The sequence below is a fragment of the Myotis daubentonii genome, chromosome 7 (genome assembly GCF_963259705.1).
Source record: "Myotis daubentonii chromosome 7, mMyoDau2.1, whole genome shotgun sequence".
In the NCBI taxonomy this organism is placed as follows: Eukaryota; Metazoa; Chordata; class Mammalia; order Chiroptera; family Vespertilionidae; genus Myotis; species Myotis daubentonii.
Window position 1 is genome coordinate 37,315,809 of NC_081846.1, and position 24,084 is coordinate 37,339,892.

Here is a 24,084-nt window from a genome sequence, read left to right on the forward strand (position 1 = left end):
CGGCCTGCGGACTGAAGGTTCCTGATTCGATTCCAGTCAAGGGCACATGCCCAGGCTGTGAGCTTGATCCCCACTGGGGTGTCTGAAAAAGGTAGCCAATCAATGATTCTCATCATTGCTCTTTCTAACTCTCTCTCTCTCTCTCTCCCCCTCTCCCTTCCTCTCTGAAATCAATAAAAATATTTAAAAAAATAAAAAAAGATGTAGAGACTTAAAAAAAATAGGTTAGTACATGCTCATGATAATAATAAAGAAGGTTATGCAGTCACACGGTTCATTTTTCTGAATCGCCAGCATTGTTGTTCCTGTGCTCCCTCCCAAGAGTCTCTGCACTTCCTCACATGCACATTAACATATCTATTCTGTGTTTATATCCCCCACTCTAGGGTTAAAGTACGGGTTAGGTTTAGTGATAAGGTGCTGGCTAGGATTAGGTATACATCGTGGGCACTGCTCTGCACCGTGCTCTTTTTCTACGTTGGTCATAGGGAGTAGCCTCGGTCTAACTGCCCTTCGTGGCATTGGGTGTGCCGCAGTTCATTACCTGCGCTGTCCTGGCGAACTTCGGGTATGTTTAATCATTTGCTATTGGAGGCATTATTGGAACAGGTCTTATTTATCTGCATGTTTTTGCACCTGTGAAATACTTGTTAGAAGTGGGGTTTTTAAGAGACTGGTGTGGATGTGGACATTTAGTAGGTAGTTTCTGGCCTCCACAGGGTTTGCTCCAGTCAGCCCTGTGGACAAATGAATGCCTTTCCCACACTCCCCAACACGTGCATTCAGACTTTGAGTTCTGCCAACCCAATAGACAAAACATGGAATTTCAGCTTCATTTTTATTTTACTAGAGGCCCAGTGCACGAATTCATGCACGGGTGGGTTCCCTCAGGGTGGCCTGCAAAGATCGGGCCCCAGCTCACGTCCCCAGCCTCGCAGCCCCAGCTCGCATCCCCAGCTTCACAGCCCTGCCTGGCACCCCACCTTGGCCTGGTGCCACCCCCTCACCTGCTCCACCATCCCGCCTGTGGGGTGATCGGTTGGGGCCAGGCCCTCTGCCTAGCTCCCTCAGCACCTGGGAGCTGGGTGGTGGCCCCACCCCCTGCCGCTGCCACTGTTCGCCGTTGCAGGGCAGTCGAGCCCCTCTCACACCCACCATGTTCTGCACCACCCCTGGCGGTCAGTGCACATCATGGTGAGTGGTCAAATTCCCAGTCTCCCAAATGACTGCCTAAGGGGACAATTTGCATATTAGGCTTTTATTATATAGGATATTTCATGATGTGTTTGTGTATGTTTAAACATTATTTAGTTTTCTGTTTTGTGAACAGCCTGTTCTTTTGCCCTTTTTAAAATTCAGCTCTTATCTTGTTACTGATTTGTGCAGTTTGCTGTGTTTTAAGGAAATTAGCCCTTTGTCTGTGATAGGAGCCATAAATGTTTTTCCCTGTTTGTCTTTGAAAAAGTCTTTTGAGTTTACAGTGCTTCTTTCTTGGGAGATGTTTTTGATCTTCATGTTTTCAGTCTCTCAAGCCTCCTATTATGGCTTTTAGCTTCTGGAGTGTACTGAGAATGGCCTTCTCCCCACCCAGAGTATAAAACAAAATTATCTCATTGTAGCACTTTGATGAATAGGCATGTTTGTGTTTAAATGTTTTACTCATCTTGAAATTATGATATGAAGTAAGTCTACAACCTTATTTTTTCCAGATGGATACCCAATAGTATTCATTGAAAAAAATCTGTTTTTCTCCCACTGATTCATTTGAAATGGCACTTTTATCAGACACTCCAGTATCTTATATATTTGGATATATTTCTTCACCTCCTATTCTCTTCCGTTGATTTGTCTTTTGTAGACATGTACCAGTACCAAACATTTCAATTACGGTTTCCAACAGTTTGAATATCTATAAGGCTAGTCCTCCCCTATTTTTCTTCTTTCAGAATTTTCTTGGCCATTTTTGCATTTAAAAAATACATGTCAACTATAGAATCAGCCTATCAGGTACCTCATAATCCTACTGATACTCTTATTAGGACAGCAGATTATTCAAGAAGACCTGACGTCTCTTTGGGGAAGTTTCTACCTGAGAACATGGCGTGCCCGCCACCTCTTCAGGCCTCTTCACTGTCCCCCTTTTCTCTCTCAGAATAGTGATTTATAAATTATCTCCATAAAGCTTTCTTTTAGTGTTAAATTTATTCCAAGTTCCTTCAACTTTATTTTGTTGTTACAATATGGTTATTTCTTCCTTTCTGTCCTGAAAATGGTGGTTAATTGTTTATGTGAAGGCTGTTGATATCTGTATAAGTTTTTCTCTCCACCTAATGGAATTCCTTCTTTTCCATAACAGTTTTCTAGTTGATGTTCTTGGATTTTCAAAGTTAATTATTGTATCTGCAAATGATAGTTTTGCTTCCCCTTTTCTGATTTTTACCCCTCATTTCTTCTCCGTGTTGATGTCAGTTAATTCAGTAGCGGTGGAGTGTGCTTTGGGAGTGACTCGTCTTGTTAAATGGTAAACAGTCATATCTCTTTCCTATTTTATTAAGAATTTATACCAAGAGTGGAAATGGAATTTTATCAGATGCCTTCTCAGCATCTCAGATACTGGGGCTCATCATAGGATTGGTTTTTTTCCTACAAGTCTAGTAATATGATGTAGTAATAAATCTTCTAACACTATATGTTAAATTATCCTCTATCTTTTGAATAATTGTACTTGGTTATGGCTTATTATTCTTTTAGTTATTGCTGGATTATGTTTGTTGATATCTTAGTGGGGATATTTTCATTGATACCCATAAATGGAGATGTTTCTATAGGAGGGGTGTGTGTGTGAATTTGTTTGGAGATTGGAGGTTCTTTTTCAGAAAAAAAAGATTCAGAAAGGATTCCCCACTACAGTGCTTGGGTCAATTTAAATAACATTGGAACTGTCTGTTTCTATATGGTTTATAAAAACACCAGATTTTGATGGCTTTGTAGATGTTGAATATATATTTCAGCTGACACAGAGAATTCAAAATTCCTTTTCTTACCTGAACATAGGCTAATTGACTTGCGAAAACTTTTTTAGTTTAATAAAATTACTCCAATTCAGGAGGTTAAACCCACCTACATAACATACATATGTCCATATGTGTATCCATCCATGTTGTGAGTATGTGTGTATTGGGGATATGTATTCATGTGTGTGGTATACATATGTGCATGTGTTTGTGTGTTTTATACTTATGCATGCAAGTGTTTGTATATGTGTGTTGTGTGTTATACATATGTGCATGTGTGTTATACATGTGTATCTCTATGTGCTCATACATGTGTATATTATACATGTGTGTATGTGTATAAATACAAATGCATGTGTCACTAAATATATTTTTGTGCCCAGACTTATGAGCTCAGTCCTGGGTATTAGACATTGCATGGCAAGAATGCCTCATGAATGTGCCTGTGTGGGTCTGCATACGTAATGTGCATTGGCGTCCCTTAGCCCAGTCGGCAGGTTTCCTGGAGCAAGCCCAGCTATCCTCACCAGGAGTGGAGGGCTTGGGTAGGACTGTTAACCCCCCCAGCAGACAAGGGTGGCCAGGCAGCTTAAGGAGAGGGATGGGCTGAGGATAGTGGAGCAGTAGCAGCTGGTTAGGGTATTAGGTCATTGATGGCACATCTTTCATGTGCTGGGCCTGGAGATTCAAGGTGGATGAGACATAGTCTCTGTCCTTCAAATTTACCGTCTAGTGGGAGAAATGTACCCACAGAGGTATAAATAGCAATGCCAGAAGTGCAGTACTGGAGTCAGTACCAGGTGATGTGGTATTAGGTGGAACTGACTGAAATTACAGGGACTTGAAAAATGAGTGACTTGCCAGGTTCTCAGAGGACATGTTGGAGGCCAACAGAAAGAAAGTGAGGGAATTTTTCTGTGCAGGAATAGCCTGGGTGTTCAGGTCACCCCTGGTGGGTGACTCCTCATAGTGTGGGGCTGTGCACTCAAGCAGAGGGACTTGGGTGTTCCTTGTGCAGCCTTCTTCCCCCCACCCCTACATTCCCCGTGTTTCCAACTCCAGTGCTACAGCAACTTGGTCAACTCTGTCAGCAGGGAGAATAGAGAGGAGGGACTGCGTGGTTATCCCAGTGACATGGAGCCTATGTGGGGCGTGGGCTTGCCTCTTCCCATCCCCCAGCATGTCACAGGGGCTCCTTCCTGACACTTGTAAGAGGTGATGCTAGAGCAGTGGTTCTCAACCTTCCTAATGCCGTGACCCTTTAATACAGTTCCTCATGTGGTAACCCCCAACCATAAAATTATTTTCGTTGCTACTTCATAACTATAATTTTGCTACTGTTATGAATCGTAATGTAAATATCTGATATGCAGGATGTATTTTTATTGTTACAAATTGAACATAATTAAAGCATAATGGTTAATCACAAAAACAATATGTAATTATATATGTGTTTTCCGTTGGTTTTAGGCAACCCCTGTGAAAGGGTCATTCGACCCCCAAAGGGGTCGCAACCCACAGGTTGAGAACCGCTGTGCTAGAGGATGATTTGCTCTTTGGTCTTTATGTTATATTTTCCATATGAGATCACCTTGCAGCTCACTTCTCATTCTGCTGAGATTCTCACTGTGCTGTGTCTCTCTGTGCTTCTTTGTTACAACAGATGCAGGTTTTATTCCTTCAGATAAGAATTCTCATTTTAGGAGAGTAAGCACTTCTTGGGTACACATTTAGAAAACTTGGTGGTTAAGCCTAAAGAAACAGAGTGTCCTTTGGAACAATACACACACCCTTGCATATAGTATTTTTTAATCGCGGAAATGAAATGTCTATTGAAAAATAATGCAGACATTACAGAAGTTCATAAATAAGGTAAAAGTAAAAGCCCTGACCACTCCCCATCTCCGTTCAGTCCTTTCACTGTGGCTACCTGTAAAGATGCCAGGTCCAGCCTTCCAGACTTGTTTCTATTGTATGTAAACAGGGTGTGTGGGTTCTGGGAAATGGAATCATATTTTCTACACTGTATAGACATGGAAACATTTTTTCTTGACTAAACTGTAGCCCTGGCTTTATTCCGTGATGGTATATGCAGTGTTCTGTGTTCTTTGTAAGGGTTGCACAATTTTCAATTATGATTGCACCATTGTTTAGTTTACCAGTTCATTACTGAGTTTGTCCTGATATTTAGCTCTATATATTTGTGTGAGAATATCTGTAGGAGAGCCCTGGCTGGTTGCTCAGTGGTTAGAGCATTGGCCATGGATTGAAGAGTCACAGGTTCGATTCCGGTCAAGGGCAAGTACCTCGTTTGCAGGCTCAATCCCCAGTCCTGGTCGGGGCCCATGCAGGAGGCAACCAATCAATGTGTGTCTCTCATATCAATTTTTCTCTCTGTCTCTCCCCATCCCTTTCACTCTCTAAAAATCAATGGAGCCAAAACCGGTTTGGCTCAGTGAATGGAGCGTCGGCCTGTGGACTGAAAGGTCCCGGGTTTGATTCCGGTCAAGGGCATGTACCTGGGTTGCGGGCACATCCCCAGTAGGAGGTGTGCAGGAGGCAGCTGATCGATGTTTCTCTCCCATCGATGTTTCTAACTCTCTATCTCTCTCTCCCTTCCTCTGTAAAAAATCAATAAAATATATTTAAAAAAAAAAGAAAGAAAGAAAGAAAAAGCAATCTTCTAAAAAAAAAAAAAGAAGAAATCAATGGAAAAACTATCCTTGGGTGAAGATTAACAAAACAAAACAAAAGAATATCTATCTCTAGGAGTAATTCTAAAAGTAGAATTGCTGAGGCAAAGGTATTTTATACACTTTAAATTTTGAGGTGTTTTCAAACGAGCCCAGAAGGTCATGTGAACTGTGGTCACAGCAGCGTGCGTGGATATGGCTGTGTTCCTCCTGTTTTACTTCATTAGTTATTAGAGGGCTGGAGTGCCCTTTGTATTTTCTCACTTGATTCATAAAAGCAGTATGAGATAATGGTTGTTTTTTTTCAGTTTGGTTCTAGAATGTAACTTTGCTCAGTGTCTTTCCATTCACTGAGCAAATCAAATTTGTCATTCTTTCCTTTGTGCTGATCTTAGGAAGACTTTATTTACCCCAAGATTATAGAAATATCCCCCTTGGTTTTGTTCTAGTCTTTAGTCCACTGGAATTTAGAGCTGATTGCCCCACCTCATTTGAGAATGGCCCATTCTCTTCTCATAAGTGTGAAGTGCCGCCAAGTAACTTATTCACTGGGGTTTTATGCAAACATGGACTCTGAGATCCGCCTTTTTAGTAAATATCAAAATTTGATAAAATGTTTACCGAGACTAAAAATGGTTTCTGTAGCCCTAAGTTTACAAAGAAATATGACTAAAGACACTAAGAATGTAAAATTAAAGGAATTTTTTAGCTTTATTTAAATGGTGTCGGTTTCTGAGCACAAAGAGCCCAAGACTCATTTTATTTGCTTTGTGACAGTTCTTAGTTTATTTTACTTTTTATTTTTTTGTTAATCTCCACCTGAGTTTATTTTTTTCCATTGATTTTTTAGAGGGAGAGACAGACACAGAAGAGAGAAACATCCATGTGAGAGAGACACATCAGTTGGTTGCCTCCTACATGCGCCCCGACCAGGACCCCAGGACCAGGGATCCAACTTGCAACCCAGGCATGTGCCCTGGGTCCCAATCGAACCCAAGATCCTTCAGGCCAATACTCTATCCACTGATCCAAACCGGCCAGGGCTACTTTGTGACTGTTCTGAAGCCCTCCTAGAAGAAATGTGAAATAAGAAATTAACTGTAATAAAGTTCATATGCAGGAAGTGGCCTTATGCTACACAGTGTTTAAAGTCTTTGTTGTTAAAGTCATATAATCCTCTACATGCTTTTTCTCACCTGTCTCACCACAGCCTAAATGTGACGGCCAGGTCTTATTGACACAAGTGTGGAGGCGTTTGAATCTGATAGAATGTGACTACTTCGGGTTGGAGTTTCAAAATGTCCCCTCCTACTGGGTAGGTGCTTCTCATTCATTTGGAAATAGCCCTGGGTATGTTATAGGACCCTCCCCACATCCACGGTCACCGAGAGCCTTTGAGTATGACTATAGTTATTTTCTTGTTTGTAGCATACTTACTAAATACAGAAGTTATTTTCATGGATTTGCTCTCTTCTTAAATCCTCTTTAGATTTGGCTTGAACCTATGAAACCCATCAGTAGGCAAGTACGAAGTAAGTCCTTTTTTTTTTTAACTTCTGTTCACTCAAAGTGCTTTGTTTTTGTTCTTGACTGTTCAAATCTGAGGCATGATGAGTTGTTCCCTGTCACCATTCTGGACAGCCATGAGGGGTGCTCCCGCAGCAAATGGACCTGGAGGTCACAGTGCCCTTTAATAAGTGGGGAGGGGGAAAGGGGACCAGTGCTTTCACGCTGGTTCTAGGTTACTTGCCTCGCATTTGGAAGCAATATGCAAAAATAGGTATGCAGTTTCTCTTTAAGTTATGAAATGACACTGAGGTTCTTTCTTTAATTGGCATTTTAATAAAATGGTTAATACCATTCTGTAACTATAAACATAATTGTAATTGTAAACGTGATTATTTTTGTTAGTCTCTTAATTAATTTTTTTAAATGTAAGGCATGTAGTAATGCTTCTTAGTTCTTATGTATTTGTATAGGATGAATTCACCTGGAACTTCCTTAGTACTAAACTGAAGAAGAAAGGACATGAGGAGTAACTTCTTTATTCACTGATAAGCTAAGGCCATTTTGGTTGCCATAACATTTTAACAAACAGTTCCTCTTTTTTTTTTTGGTAAAAATTACATGGTTATGATATAACATTTCAATAAAGCTGAGATACTTAGATGAGCTAATATATTATGTTTTTTTAAACAATAATCAGGTTGTTCCAATTCAGTATAGTGAGTGATGACAACATTTTTCTTTCAGTAAAGTATATAAGGAATTCAAAAATAATTTTTTATTATTACTACTTAATTATGTAAATACCTTAACTTTTTAACATAAAAATATATTTAAAAATTTTAATGTGCAATTTCCTGCATTTCTTCAAGTTTCCTTGAGTAATCTCCATTTAACACAAGAGTTTTAAAATTTTTCTTTACTGGTACTTAGGACTCATAATTTCATGCATAGGAAATTTCTTATTATCTCATTTGGAAAAATTTGCTTTAATAGTCCATTTGAAAGTACTAGCTTAACTATATCATAATACATGGAAAGATAACTACAATACAGAGAGATGGCCTTATATGTGACATTTAAATTTTTTCTTTTTATAGGGCCAAAGAACGCAATGCTTCGCCTAGCAGTAAAATTTTTTCCACCCGATCCGGGTCAGTTGCAGGAGGAATACACACGGTAAAGAGCCTGTTCTGAACTGAGGCCACTATCAGCAGGGCCTTGAATTCACTTGTGTTTCCCACAGCGCCTGGCTCGTCAGATGTTCAGGGCATATTTATACAAAGAATGAGTGAATACACATAAAAACTGTAATCCAGTATACACATAAAAACTGTAATCTGTATGTAGTAGTGAAAAGAAGCATTCTGACAGTTAACCCTTGCACAAATACAAATGTGAATGGGAATTAGAAGAAAGGTTTATGATACAAATTTGAGAATTAAAAAATAGGGTATTAGGATATGGTTGAACAGGTATTCTCTAAATGGGCATAAATTTATACATGTGCATAAAGTTCTTAGAAATTTTGCCCATGTATTTACTAGTACTTCTTTAACAACAAAATACACTTAATTAGGAGAAGTACCTAGTATGCGAGACCTCATGAATAGGTAGGGCAGACACTTCTGGTGACTTCTTTTCTGCAGCTCTTGAATTCATGCTCGATTCTTTGCAGAAATAATTGAAAGAAAATATTAGAAGTTTCATCTGGGCAATAGGATTATAGAAGATTTTTCCCTTATGTTTTATGTACCAATTTTGTAATGAGAATAAAGCAACAACCTAAAACAACTCACAGCCGAGGTCAGGTGTGAGCTGAATAGGACAACTGTTTAACCCTCGGACAAAACTTGGACTTGTCCTAGATGTCTTAGGAACCTCTCTCTGCAGTTTTCACAGGTAATTTACCATCAGAAAAGTAGACTGTCAGTGTGAGGCAATGTCCGAGATCCCATTTGTTTACCTCTCGCTATATAGGTGAGGAAATGACTCCAAGGATGACAAAGAGTTTTTATGGTACAGAATGTATCTCAATGGCATATTAAATACCTGACACCAAAAAAATCTCTTTTAAGGTAATAGCTTCTAAATATATTTAGACCTTGAAAATGATCAATAACATAAAGTGTTACCTAATTCAGCATCCTGGGCCCAAGCCATGTTTATGCAGATGGTCCTTGGTTTATTCATATAAAAACAGTACTCACTTGGGATAAGAGAAGAAAAATGTTGAAATGAAGCTCTATAAAGTAAAAGTAGCCCCTCACTCCTTGCACCACATTCTGCCCAGGAGCTCTGACCCCACATGTTCCAGGTGAATTCCCAGCAGTGCACAGCCCACCTAGGGCAGAGGCAGTCTGTGCATATGAAACTCTGAGAGGGATATTGTTACCTGCACATCCATAGCCTGCATGGACATCTTTCCCTATTAGTATATATATGGCTGCTATCTAATTTATTTAACCATTCTTATATATTAATTCATATTTAGGTTATTTCCAATTTTTCTCTCTTATAATGTTATAAATAAACATCCTTCTCCACATATCTTTGTGAACTCTGGAAATATTTCTGTTGGAATTGCCGGGTTAAGGGGTATGCACATTTTTTTTCCTTTTAATGAATATATTGGGGTGACACAAGTTAATGAAATCATACAGGTTTGAGGTACATGATTCCACAACTGATCATCTATATACTGTATTGTGTGTTCATCACCCCCCAGTCAAAACTCCTTCCATCACCATTTATCCCCCCTATACCCTCCTCCCCCTCCCCCCACCCCTGGTCTCCCCAGGGGGTATGCACATGTAAATTTTAAGTGAATGCAGTACATTTTAAGATATCACACTAAAATGTGAATTCCGATGGGAGGAGAGAGTGTTCGTCTTGTTCACCGTCATATTTCCAGATCCAGGAAATCTGGAATACAATCTGTGCTCGGTAGTTATCCTATATAATAAAAGGGTAATATGCAAATCGACCAAAAGGAGGCATGACCAGTCGCTATGACGTGCACTGACCACCAGGGGGCAGACGCTCAATGCAGGAGCTGCCCCCTGGTGGTCAGTTTGCTCCCTCTGGCAAGCGCAGCGGTGGTGGCAGGAGCCTCTCCCACCTCTGCCGCAAAGCTAAGGATGTCTGACAGCTTAGGCCCGAGGGGGAGCAGGCCTAAGCCATCAGTTGGACATCCCTCGAGGGCTCCCAGACTGCTAGAGGGCACAGGCCAGGCTGAGGGACGCCCTCCCGCCCTCCCCCCCCCCCACAGTGCACAAATGTGGTGCACTGGGCCTCTAATTGATGGAATAAATAAATATTTCCAAAACACTTTTTCTGGTTACATTCTCACCAGTGGTATTAGGAGTCCCTGTTCTTCAAATTCTAGCCAAGAAATATCAATCTGCTTACAAGTTTCATAGCCACGTTTTAAGCTGTATCTTAATTGGATATTCTCCTTTTTCACACAAAATCATGGGTACAGTTGGTGTGTAACAGAAGTAAGAGAAATTTGAAGCTGTTCAGTGCTGTGGGGTATGAAGGGTTACTTGTAACTTTGTTTTGATGGCATCAGTGGCTATGTTCTCCTGTGATGGAGACATGGGGAGTGTGTTCTAGAACCCTTGGAGCTGATCTCTCTGATGTTTTGAATTCCCTTGTAGATACTTGTTTGCCTTGCAACTTAAGAGAGACCTGTTGGAAGAGCGTCTGACCTGCACAGACACCACAGCGGCCCTCCTCACGTCCCACCTTCTGCAGTGTCAGTATCTGCCAGTATGGCAGACAGCAGGTGTCGTAGGGCTCCTGAACGAGAACGGGCCTTTCAGTTTTCACATTTTGTAATAAACTGAAGACTAACTTCTACAAAGTGGAATTCCTTAAGGCAAACAGCCCCCAGCTAAGAAACAAAGGCTCAAGGCCAAAGTCAGTCCCACACACATTCTTTCAGATTGTCCCTCATTTGTGCCTTCACACATTTTACCAAAAACCTCTTCAGTCTAAAAGCCAGGCAGTAACCCTGACGTGGCACCCCCAGAAAGAGGTCTCCTTGGGGTGAATGTCACAGCTCCCCTGGTGATGGGTTAGGCATTAAACCCTGAAGGAAAAAGAAAATATTTCCTCAATATCTCACACAAGAGAAAGTTCAGCAGTATGTGAAGAACTGTAGTTACTTCAAAAACAAACTAGGAGAAATGTAAGAAGAGGTTCTGGCAAGCAAGTATGGTCTTTGCCAGAGCTTTTCCAAGCCCCCAGCTGGTGGGACAGAAGGGAGGAAATACCCACATTGCTTCTGGACTAGAGGTGGAGGCACATCTTTGTGGTGTAAACCAGTGCTTCTGAAAGCAAGAAGCATGCTGTAGAAAGTTTCAGAAACTTTAGTAATATATATGTGGGTTTGTTTATAATTTACTTGGTTCTTTCCCTGGCACACCTTCAAATAGCATTTTTTCTTAATCCTCACCTGAGGATATGTTTTTATTGATTTTTAGAGTGAGAAGAAGGGAGAGAGAGAAACATCGCTGTGAGACAGAAACATCAGTGCCTCATGTATGCATCCGGACCCGGGGTCGTGCCCTTACCAGGAATCGAACCCGCAACCTTTCTGTGTATGGGACAATACTCCAACCAACTGAGCCACCCAGTCAGGTCCAAATAGCGAATTTTATCTATGGTTTTTCTCCTGCAGGATAGTACTTGTTGGTTCTCACTAACATACGTTTTCAAAGTGACTTAGTTGTTTTTTATTTGGCCTGAAGTCTTCTCAGGCAGACAGATGGCTTTTCAGTGCAAACTCATTTGGCCACATGCTGGAGGGCTCTGTGTACAGCTTAGAGATATCGTAATAACTTGTCCAACTATAGTTTTCTTTTTTTCTTTTTTTTTTTTTTTCCAACTATAGTTTTCACCTTAGAAGTGTGCTGCCGAGATTGAAGATCACTAAAGCGATTTGACAGCCACATTCAGTGCATGATTCTGAACTGGGCTTTTAGCTGTAAAAGACACAGTTGGGTAGCTGGTAAAATATGAATAGGGGCTGAGGCTCAGTGTCACAGCAAGTCGTGGTCCCATCCTGATGTGGGTGCTGTGCTGTGGTTGTGAGCAAGAACGTCTGGTTTATAGAAAATCTGTTCTAAAGTGTGATTCTATGCATGAAACTTTACTGTGGATTTGAAATGGTCTCAAGACAAAACAAGAGGTATATTGCTTAAAATTATTGGGCTTTACTATTTTTTAAATATTTGTAGCCTGGAAATACATGAAATTAGAAAGAAACATTGTTCCTAAAGAATTTGAGAGGTCCTGAAGGAAAAAATGATTTAAAATACATTATCTTGAAACAAGTAAAATACCTTATCCTGGTCACAGTAGTCTTGAAACAACTTTGGGATAAAGTGTGGTGTAAAACTTAACAAACACATCAAGCTTGCAAGCCCAGCATTTGCCTCCCTGGAGTCGCTCACCTGTGTCTTAGTTCTTCAAAACACAGAAGAAATTCTCTTCACCTGTCTTTATATTTGCCTTCATAGCATAAAATATTTGGAATACAAATACAAACTCTTGTTTATTTATATTACTCTTTTTTAAAAATTTATCTTTATTGTTGAAAGTATTACAGATAATTCCTTTTTTTTCCATTTACCCCCTCCAGCCTGCCCCTGCTCCCCTCATACTACATATTTAGGATCATATTTTCTACTTTTAGTATGGGCCAGAGAAGGTATTGTACACCCAGATGCATAAACTAAAAGTAGAAAAAAATTATCCTAAGTCTGTAGTAAAATAATATGAGTTTATATTTTTCTCTTTTTTTAATGTTTTTTATTGATTTCAGAAAGGAAGGGAGAGGGAGAGAGAAATAGAAACATGAATGATGAGAGTCAATCATCGATCAGCTGCCACAGCATGCCCCCTACTAGGGCTCGAACCCACAATCCAGGCATATGCCCTGACCTGGAATTGAACCAGGACTTCCTCCTGGTTCATGGGTCAATGCTCAACCTCTGAGCCACCCTGGCTGGGTGAGTTTGTATTTTCTTTATTTAAAAATTAAAATTACTTACTGTTATTATCTCATCTCAGCGGAAATAGGAGATTATGATGAAACCCTGGATCGGGAGCACCTCAAAGTCAACAAGTACCTGCCCCATCAGGAGTGTTGTCTAGAGAAGATCCTAGAATTCCATCGGAAGCACATGTAAGTCAGTGAGAATCGGCCACTGGACTGCTGTCACTACGGTGGGTCGTGACTAGTGCACCAGGGAGCCTGCATTAAAGCTCTGACTAAAGCCACAGCTGACCACGGCTCTCTGGGAACACAGCATTTAGAAAAGGCTGGAAGAGACATCAGGGCCAGGAAGGAGTGAGAACAGGAGCGCTGGGTGGCTGGCGTGGGCTTTCTTATCCATTGCAGGTAGAGCTGGCCCTGCAGTGAGCTCGGCCCAGTGCTGAGGTGCTGGGTTCTCCACGCTGGCCCCTGGCAAGTTTTCTAGACTGTAGTGAAGGACGCCTGGAGGGAACATACTGGGGCAGTAGGGACTGAGGAGCGATGTGGGGATGGGCAGAAGGCAGAGCCAGGGTAGTCACTGTGGGTGAGGTGAAGATGACCGTGACACAAAGCCTCCTGTGCTGATTTGTTTTACTCTGCTGACCTGATCACTTCTGTGGAGTGCTAGGCTCTCTCAGAACCTGGTTGTTTTTAGTGCTGTGATCCTGCTGTCTTTTATCACAGGGGCCAGACGCCAGCCGAGTCAGATTTCCAGGTGCTCGAGGTCGCCCGGAAGTTGGAAATGTATGGCATCAGGTTTCACAAGGCTTCCGACAGGGAGGGAGCCAAGATTAACCTGGCTGTGTCCCACATGGGGGTCCTCGTGTTCCAGGTAGGGGGTGGGAACTTCTCAATGTGATGGGGAGGAGGGTTTACATACATTGGTAAATCTTTGCTCTTATGAGTAAGGTCTTGGACTTGGAGGAGAGCTTTGCATGTCATCTGATCTGGCCTCTCACCCCGTAGAGAAATTGTCTTCTGGCCTTTGTCCTCACTGTCACAGAGCCCATTGCCCCTCAGGGCATCCAATCACTGTTCCCACTGTTCCTTCTAATGTTGAAGGAAAGTTCGCCCCTCAGAACCTTTCACTGAGACTGACCCTTCCCTGGAGCAGTCTCCATGCCTCCATTCGGTCCTCCGGGTGTGGGTCTCTGAGTGGATGCAGCCATCATTTAGGTTAATGAGGTAGAACACACTAGAAAATACCAGAAGGTGCCACATGGGATAACAGTAGGGCCTAATGGCATTTTTGTGTCATCTGTGTTTAGATAGTTATATAAATGACTACTGAGTTTTATTTGTAGTTAAGTATATGTGCCCTAGGGTTGGTGGTGTCATGGGTCTGACAACTGTATACTCAGGCCTTCGAGTGTCCGACACTGGGTGGGTCCCCAGTCCTGCCCCCCATCGGTTCTGACCCCCTATCAGCTCTCTGGTCACTGGGCCTTGCACAGCTGTGCACCTCTGGTTGAGCACAGTGACTCCTAGGGCACATGATGGCAGTTGGCACTCGTTTCTGGAACCTGACTGGCAGCTCTTTCCTCTGTAGGCCTTTCAGCCTGTGATCACCTGCAGTGGCTGGTTTGTTCAGGCTCCTTGCTCAGCCTTGCTTTCTTTTTCTTTACCTAGCCATTAAATTTCAGTGTTTTGTCCAAAGAAAAAAAATTAATTTTGAATTTAGAATGTTAATTGTATTATGCACTAGGTGTGACAGGAACAATAAAATTCGAGGTAGAGACTTTAGCTGCCACACCCCTTTGAGTAGGCGGTTCCAGGTCCCAAACCTACTCACTCTTTTTTTTTTTTTTTTCCCCACTACCACCCCTTTTTATTTTTTTTATTTTTTTTTTATTAAATCTTTATTGTTCAGATTATTACATTTGTTCCTTTTTTCCCCCCCATAACTCCCCTCCTCCCAGTTTCCGCCCCACCCTCCGCCCTCACTCCCCATCCACTGTCCTCATCCATAGGTGCACGATTTTTGTCCAGTCTCTTCCCACATCTCCCACACCCCTTTCCCCCCCAAGAATAGTCAGTCCATTCCCTTTCTATGTCCCTGATTCTATTATAATCAACAGTTCATTCTGTTCATCAGATTATTTATTCACTTGATTCTTAGATTCACTTGTTGATAGATGCATATTTGTTGTTCATAATTTGTATCTTTACCTTTTTCTTCCTCTTCCTCTTCTTAAAGGATACCTTTCAGCATTTCATATAATCCTGGTTTGGTGGTGATGAACTCCTTTAGCTTTTCCTTATCTGTGAAGCTCTTTATCTGACCTTCAGTTCTGAATGATAGCTTTGCTGGATAAAGTAATCTTGGTTGTAGGTTCTTGGTATTCATCACTTTGAATATTTCTTGCCACTCCCTTCTGGCCTGCAAAGTTTCTGTTGAGAAATCAGCTGACAGTCGTATGGGTATTCCCTTGTAGGTAACTGAGTTTCTTTCTCTTGCTGTTTTTAAGATTCTCTCTTTATCTTTTGCTCTTGGCATTTTAATGATGATGTGTCTTGGTGTGGTCCTCTTTGGATTCCTTTTGCCAAACCTACTCACTCTTGTCGTTCCTACACCACACAGATTCTAATCGCATGCCCATCCAAATCCAGCTGTTGTCACTTTTCACCATTTATAACCAGAGGAAGTTGTAAAAGCAGGAAGCAGAGACTTCTAGATTGAATTTACTTCTGTTCTCTCAAACCCCACAGAATGAGAGTAAAGGAATTTTTTTTCTTTTTAAGTTTAAATCAGTGAGAACAAGGGAATCCAGAAGATGAGGTATAACAGCAAAATTTTGGAAGTTGGGAAATGGTTAGATGGTTGGAAAAGACTGGAATCCGATGGCCTGCAGAGGGAAAGCTGTGAACAGACCACTGTGTCCAGTAGTGGACAAGGGCACTCCTTGACAGTCAGGGGAAGCCTGGAGCTGGAAACGGAAACTTGGTTTCATCCGTTCATCGTCTGCGAGGAGACTTACAGCTTCAGATCCGAGGCAGAGCAGCCTGTTTCTCTCCAGGTGCAGCTCAGAGGTAGAGATACCAAGTCGCATAGGTGGGGGAGCCTGTGATGTAAGTGCATCGGGCTGCTGTCTTGGAGGAAGGACACTCTGCTCTCCAGAAAGTCTGACCAGCCTTGCAGGACTCCCACAGGTTTTGACCCTGGGATACTCCAAAAATGTGGCCTGCGCCCACATTTTAGAGCCTCCTCTTATAAAGACTTTCAAACTGTCAGAAAACCTGTAAGAATGAGAGTAGCTTGGATCCCATGTATCCTTTACCCAGATCCAGCCATTACAGGCATGTTCCTTCCTCCTTACAAACGTGCACACACTCCCGTGCACACCTGCACACAGACAATTATTTCTGAAGCATTTGATATTTATCATGGACCTTTACCCCTAAGAACTGTAGTGTGTATTTCCTACTAGAATTTTCCCTTACATAATCACAATGCAGTTACCACGGAGGCCTCAAACACATCTTTTTTTTTTTTAATTTTTTACAGAGAGGAAGGGAGAGGGATAGAGAGTTAGAAACATCAATGAGAGAGAAACATCCATCAGCTGCCTCCTGCACACTCCCTACTGGGTATGTGCCCGCAACCAAGGTACATGCCCTTGACTGGAATCAAACTTAGGACCTTTCAGTCCGCAGGCCGACGCTCTATCCACTGAGCCAAACCGGTTAGGGCTCAAACACATCTTAATACACCATTTATTTCCCAGGCTCGTCAACTGGCCAGGTGTGTGCTCAGAACTTCATTTCCTCTGGGACAGGATCTAGTCTAAGACCAGACAGAGCATTTAGTTGCCAGGCTTGTAGTCCCTCTTAATTTTTATTTATGTATTTTATATAGGAAAAATGTATATTTATATCCCTAACTGGCAATACAGAATTTATAACAAAACCATGTGTGGAAATACTATTAATTATATTCCAGACACAATCAGTGGAACAACAGTATCACATAAACATGCGGTATTGCCTGGCCAGCATGGCTCAGTGGTTGATTGAACCACTGCCTCCTATGAACCAGGAGGTCACTGTTCGATTCCCGATCAGGGCACATACCTGGGTTGTGGGCTCGATCCCCAGTGTGGGGTGTACAGGAGGCAGCTGATCAAGTATTTGCTCTCATCATTGCTGTTTTTATTTCTCCCTCTCCCATCCTCTCAGAAATAAATAAAAATATTTTTTTAAAAAATAATTATATGTATATACACACACACATGCGGTATTGCCCAGCTAGTGTGCTCAGTGGGTTGATCATCATCCCATGCACCAAGAGGTCACCAGCTGAGTCTAATCAGGACACATGCCCGAGTTGTGGACTCCATCCCTATTAGGGGCTGTGCAGGAGGCACAGGGACGATAACCCACGTGACCTCTCTCTTGAAGAACCAGAACCAAATTGTTGGGACAAAGAAACTCAGAAGAAACAGAAGAAGTGCCAGTGATGGAAGAAAGAAAAAAAACAACCCTGCACCGTCCTCACAGGACACGGCTGCATATCACCTGTCATATCAGCAAAACAGAAGGCTCCACATTGTGTCAGCTCGTGAGGACCCAGATCACTTCTTTTTTTTTTTTTTTAAATATATTTTATTGATTTTTTACAGACAGGAAGGGAGAAGGATAGAGAGTTAGAAACTTTGATGAGAGAGAAACATCAATCAGCTGCCTCCTGCACACCCCCTACTGGGGATGTGCCCGCAACCAAGGTACATGCCCTTGACCGGAATCGAACCTGGGACCCTTCAGTCCACAGGCTGATGCTCTATCCACTGAGCCAAACCGGTCAGGGCCCAGATCACTTCTTTATCACACATGTAAAACTCCCACCTTGTAATTTTTTGTTCTGGCCTTGTTTGCATTAGTGAAGTATTGGAATGTGAGCAGCTGTACAAAGATGCGGAAGCTCTCTGTCCTGACTCAGGAGACAGACTTCAAGATGGATCGTTACATGGAGAAAAGACTCAAAACTGTGTGCAGGTTGCTTGTGGGGAAAAGGAAATTACTCACACACACTATTTATTCCACACAGAATAAGCAGGTGGCGCTGGTCGCCTCTAGCAAGATGTGGCAGCTGGCAGGCTTTGGGGAAGGGTTAGAGGCAGACTTCACCATGGACTCACTTTCAGTACCTTTGGGATTTGAACCTTGTTAATGTACTGACAGTATTACATTTTCCAGAAAGCCTCACAGGAGTCAGAGAAAACCTTATATCTCTGAAACAGGAGTGGGATGCAGGCACAGGGAGGACAGGTGGCCTGCAGATTTCCACATGTGAGAGCAGAAGTGACAGCATTAGCAGAGCCAGACAGTTGGAAAAACAAAGTTGAGGGAATCTCCACAAAGCAGAATAAAAGCTAAAGGATGACCGATGGGAGAGGTGAAGGAGATTCCAGCAGAAATCCAGGTCCAGCACCCAGGAATCCTAGAGGCAGAGGAAGTCGTGGCATTACCAGGGAAAACACTCAGAACCTGAGGCAGGAACTTCCAGACTGAAAGTGCCTCTGCAGCTTTTTAATTCGAGCAAGAGGGAACCGGAAAGGCAAGCAAGCAGCTGGAAACAATTCTTCTATGTTGTTGCTGTTTTGTGTTTGAGTTGTTTTGTTGGCTGTGATGGGTATTTTTTCTTTTTTCTTTTCTTTTTTTTTTTTTAACATCTTTGAAAATCCTCCAATATTTTATCTTGAGTAGAAATTAGAGTAATTTAGCGTTTGGGCCATAGTTGGGGGCCTAGGAAGCTTCCGGTCTCATTTGGACTCAGACATGTATGTCTTGGCTTTGAGGGCATCTCATAAATCAGGAATCTTTTTCATTGTGATATAATTCACATGCCATAAAATTCACCACTTTAAGTGTACATTCAGTTCTTTTGGTGTAAACAATTGCACATTATTATGCAACCATCCCCACTACCTAATTCCAGAACATTTAATCACCCACACGCAGTCATTGGCAGCAGCCCCTCACAGCCCTGACCACCTCTAATCTGCTTTCTGTCTGCATTTCCTTCTGGACAGTTCACAGAAATGGGATCATTCAGTGTTTGGCCTTGCCTGGCCTCTCTCCTTGTTCTCACAGTCAGACCACATTGTACCACATATCAGGGCCGCCTCCCTTTTATGGCAGAGATTTTTTTTAGTCTCTCTGAAGGGAAAACATTCTTTATCTTGCTGTCCCCCACCTCAAGTTTGCAGTAAAGAGTAAATGGTCATGATGATCAAGAGTAGAAAATGCCAGAAAAGTATTAATACATTTAGATTTTTTATGTTGAAATAATTTCAAGCTTACAGAAAAGTTACAAATGCAATACAAGACCTCCTTCATCCAACCCGACCCTCACCCATCCAGATTTCACCAATTGCCCCAATCTTGTTTGTTGCAAAAGATCCCATCTAAGATCCAACACTGTTCAGTCATTATGTCTCTCTAGTCCAGCGGTTCTAAACCTGTGAGTCGCGACCCCTTTGGCAGTCGAATGACCCTTTCATAGCGGTCGCCTAAGACCATCCTGCATATCAGATATTTACATTACAATTCATAACAGTAGCAACATTACAGTTATGAAGTAGCAATGAAAATAATTTTATGGTTGGATCATAACATGAGGAACTGTATTTAAAGGGCCAGAAGGTTGAGAACCACTGTGTCTAGTCTCTTCAGTCACGAACTTCCTCTTGACCTTGAGGTTTTGGAAGATTATAGGCTGGTCATTATAGGCTGTAGAATGACCATAATATGAGCTTGTCCAGTACTTGCTAGTGATTAGCCCGAGGCTCATCTTCTTGGGCAGGAAATCACAGACATAAGGATATACCTGGTACAGTCTGTGATATAGCCCACCTCTCCCATTGATGGTGGTATCAACATTGATCACTTGGTCAGATGGTGTCCCCAGGCTTCTCTACTGAAAGTTACTGTTCATCCTTTGTAATTAATAAATATTTTGTGGAAAGATACTTTGAGACCTCATTCACTACCTCCTAGTTGGATTACTGTGATGGTTGCTGAATGACAACTCTGTAAATTCCCTTTTTTGTGCTCCTAGAAGGGTTTTCTCCACATTTATTTAGTTTCTTTATGTTACTGTGGATTTATGGATTTATATTATAATTGTATTAAGTTCAAATTGTAATAACCTGGGTTATAATCTGATATTTGACACTCTGTTTTTATCATTATTTTGATTTTTAAATTGTCCCTTCATTTGGCCCTTAGAGTTGGTTCCTGTGTCCTTGTGACATGTCCCCATCATTTTTTGAGCACTTGTTCACTTTCTTACACAACAAACTATTCCAGGTTCGTTTTCTACTTTGCCTGCTTTACCCTGGAAGACCATAGAACCCTGCTCTTCTTAGTAGAGAGTAGTTAGAAACCCAGATCCATGCACTAGGTGAGCGGAGTGTTAAGAGTTCATGTCATTAGTTTCAGTTCAGTACCCAGGACCCACTCTGGCCTCCCTTTCCTTCTGAGAAGCGTGGCTGTGAAAAAGCAGCCCTGCCCAACCTCCACTGTTGCCCCTTCCCCTTTCCCAACTGTCAAGCCTTCTTGTAGGGGTGAGCTTCGAAAATGCTTAATATTGCCCAGCCAGTGTGGCTCAGTGGTTGAGCATTGACCTATGAACCAGGAGGTCACAGTTCAATTCCCAGTCAGGACACATGCCCGGGTTGAAGGCTCGATCCCCAATAGGGGGTGTGCAGGAGGCAGCCAATCAATGACTCTCTCCCATCATTCAGATTTCTATCTCTCTCCCTCTCCCTTCCTCTCTGAAATCAATAAAAATATATTTTTTAAAATGCTTAATATTAACAGTAATAAAAAAGAACTTGTTATGTAAAGCCTTACCCAAGAAATCAAGTTGTTTTTCTAAAACATAAATTAGTCGGTAGTATTGACATTTTAATTCAGTCATTCCCAATGGGATTGTAAAAGACCATGTGCGTTGCTATGCATCTGGCAAGGATGTCTTTTACACATTCTCTAGCTCCTGAGTCTGTGTCCATATTACTAAGTGTCTGCTCTTGGGTTTCAGTGCACCACCAAAATCAACACCTTCAACTGGTCCCGGGTCCGGAAACTCAGCTTCAAGAGGAAAAGATTCCTTATCAAACTCCACCCAGAGGTCCATGTAAGTATTATATTTTGAGCAGTTGGTAAATTGTAAGAGAATGTATTCTGTTAGAATAGCAAGTAATTAGTTGTTTTGTAAGTCATTTCAGCGTAATGCACACGGAATTTAAGGACAGGGTTCGGGTTGGAGTCTGGCGGGGCTCCCCATAGTCTGCCCAGTAGTTCTCTGGTGAAAGTGCAACTTGAGGGGCGGAGGGGGCGGAGGTTCTGCAGGGCTGGGTGGCCCTGAGAATGTGCCTGTCTGACAAGCCCCGGGGCTGCTGAGAATACTGGATGTTACAGCCTTTTGTGCTCAAAGTAACAGGAGTTGAGATACAAAATATGAGCTATGATGGGAGCCCTACAGCAAATCTGAGTAATGTCCAGAGTTAACTGAGGGGCATTCCCCACGTTCTGATGATTTCTGTGGCTCAGAAATCAACCCTTTTAATACCTTTAAATGAAGGAGCTTGATTTTCAGAAAATAAATATTCCTTTCTATTGAGATTATTAATTAGTAAAGTAATAATTGCCTATGAATTTACAGAAAGGGGTAGAAATGGGAAAAAGTGTATATCAATCTGATAGTTGGCAAAAATCCAGTACTTCAGACTATTCAAATAAGTTCAAATTGTTACATTTACAATGTACAAAGGAAGTTAGGGATGAAAGATTAGCTGAGCCACCTGCTGGGTGGAAGCTTAAGAGGCCGGGAGGGTTTACACAGCTTTGGTGGTGGGGATTCAGACCTGGGCTGGTCCAGATGAGGGGCTGCCCTGAGAATTCACAGGCACTTCATTATCAAGGGCTTTTGTCAAGGTCAAGCCACAGGCTGTCTGTGAGAGGGTTCCTAATTGTTTATTATTCAGATCTCTCTTCCTTAGTTGAAAGGAAACACAAGGAATGCCAAAAACAGACAAAACACAAGCAAAAGACTGCTTGTTTTCTCTGTAAGTTAAAAAAATGTTTCCAGAAGTTACTCTGAAAAGACAGAGAAAGAAGAGAATTATGGCTCAAGATAGCACAGCAACTATTAATTAGAATAGCAGAATATTCAAAGTTCAGAACCATGTCTGTTGCTGCACTTGGTAAAGTTGCCTTTTTCGTCCCCAAGCACTTAGATTCCTAAGAGCAAGCATGTCAATCCCAAAGGCTAACACGGGCCAAGTAAACAAGGTTTAAGTTTATGTGGGCTGCAAAAAAACAAAAGCTTCAATTTTCATAGAAACGTAGTTTATTTCAGTAGAGACAGCTGAATACAAAGGACTGAAATAAATGAGTAATCGTTAACATAAAATAATAGAACATTTTAATAAAAATTAATATTTTTTCTTGAACATTAACTTACCAGACACTGAATAACTGCACAAATTAATAAGCGTAATGCAAATAAACGTATTTTTCTTGTTCTCCGAGAGCGAAATATTTCCTGTTGCACACACCAAGCAAGTCAGTACAAGATTAATGATGTGGCAATTGGCTGCTAAAATATTCACTGCTAGTATTAGTGGAGAGAAATGGTGCGCCTGCATGTAAGGGAAGTGAATACAACACGATTATAGTAATCAGTCATTAGTAAATGTTGTAGTTTGTTATTAATAATTATGTATAATAGGATATTGTAAAAATTAAGTTACGCAATTTTTATTAAAACGCTTCTTACATACCTTTATATTGGCTGGGCTGCGAAAATATTTGTCACAGGCTGCATGCGAACCTAGGGCCGCAAGTTTGACATGCTTGCCTAATAGTAACTAGGAATCAAAGTATTAGAGTTTTTCTGGAATGTAGTTTAATAATATATATCCAAAGGTTAAAACTGCGTTCTCTGTGAGCTCAGTATAACATTTCCAGGAATAACCCTGAGAGGTAATGCAGTATTTCTTCATGGTGATGTTTGTGAGCCTGGACATCATCCCCAGGGCCCCACTGAAAATGGTTCAGTCATAACAGACAAGCATGTCTACCGTCACAGGAGGTGCCCTCATCCCTCTCGGAAATCTGACAAGGACTCACTCCAGGATGTTCACAGTGGGGTGACAATGGGTGGCTACATGTTCTGATAGTTAAACAGTGAGTGTGTGTGTGTGTGTGTGTGTGTGTGTGTGTGTGTAGAGTTTTCCTTCTCTTAAATGTAAAGGGAACCAGGAATCTTTACAATTTTCAGGAAAACATTTTCCTAATTTTTAACTTCGAAATAGCCTGTTATCTGAAATGCTCCCTAAATTTCATAGTTGAATTAGTTACTTGAACCTTTGTACTTGTTTCTAGGGACCTTACCAGGACACACTGGAGTTCTTGTTGGGTAGCAGAGATGAATGTAAGAACTTCTGGAAGATCTGTGTGGAGTATCACACCTTCTTTAGACTCTTTGATCAACCAAAGCCAAAGGCTAAGGCCGTCCTCTTCAGCAGGGGCTCCTCCTTCAGATACAGGTGGGACTAAGCTGCTTTGTAGAGCTGAGAACAGAAATATCCCTAGTTCAGGAAAATGTTGTAAGATGTTTCAGAGAATTACATACAGAAGGCAGCTACTGTCACACTGGAGAAAGTATCCTCCTGTGTAATAAAAGGCTAATATGCAAATTGACCGAACAGAGGAATAACCAGTCGCTGTGATGTGCACTGACCACCAGGGGGCAGATGCTCAATGCAGGAGCTGCCCCATGGTGGTCAGTGCACTCCCAAGGGGGAGTGCTGCTCAACCA

The 24,084-nt window shown here is 41.8% G+C and overlaps 1 protein-coding gene across 5 annotated transcripts in view; it reads left to right on the forward strand.

Annotated features, from left to right (window-relative positions):
* The window catches only part of FARP2 (FERM, ARH/RhoGEF and pleckstrin domain protein 2), a 100,684-nt gene that overhangs the window by 41,607 nt on the left and 34,993 nt on the right, over window positions 1-24,084 (forward strand). For all 5 annotated transcript variants that reach the window (XM_059703869.1, XM_059703868.1, XM_059703870.1 and 2 more), the window contains 8 exons: window positions 6,918-7,022; window positions 7,197-7,239; window positions 8,314-8,392; window positions 10,876-10,973; window positions 13,295-13,409; window positions 13,944-14,091; window positions 21,301-21,396; window positions 23,649-23,812. In XM_059703869.1, coding sequence (XP_059559852.1) covers window positions 6,918-7,022; window positions 7,197-7,239; window positions 8,314-8,392; window positions 10,876-10,973; window positions 13,295-13,409; window positions 13,944-14,091; window positions 21,301-21,396; window positions 23,649-23,812 — 848 coding nt within the window. The remainder of the gene's footprint in view (window positions 1-6,917; window positions 7,023-7,196; window positions 7,240-8,313; window positions 8,393-10,875; window positions 10,974-13,294; window positions 13,410-13,943; window positions 14,092-21,300; window positions 21,397-23,648; window positions 23,813-24,084) is intronic.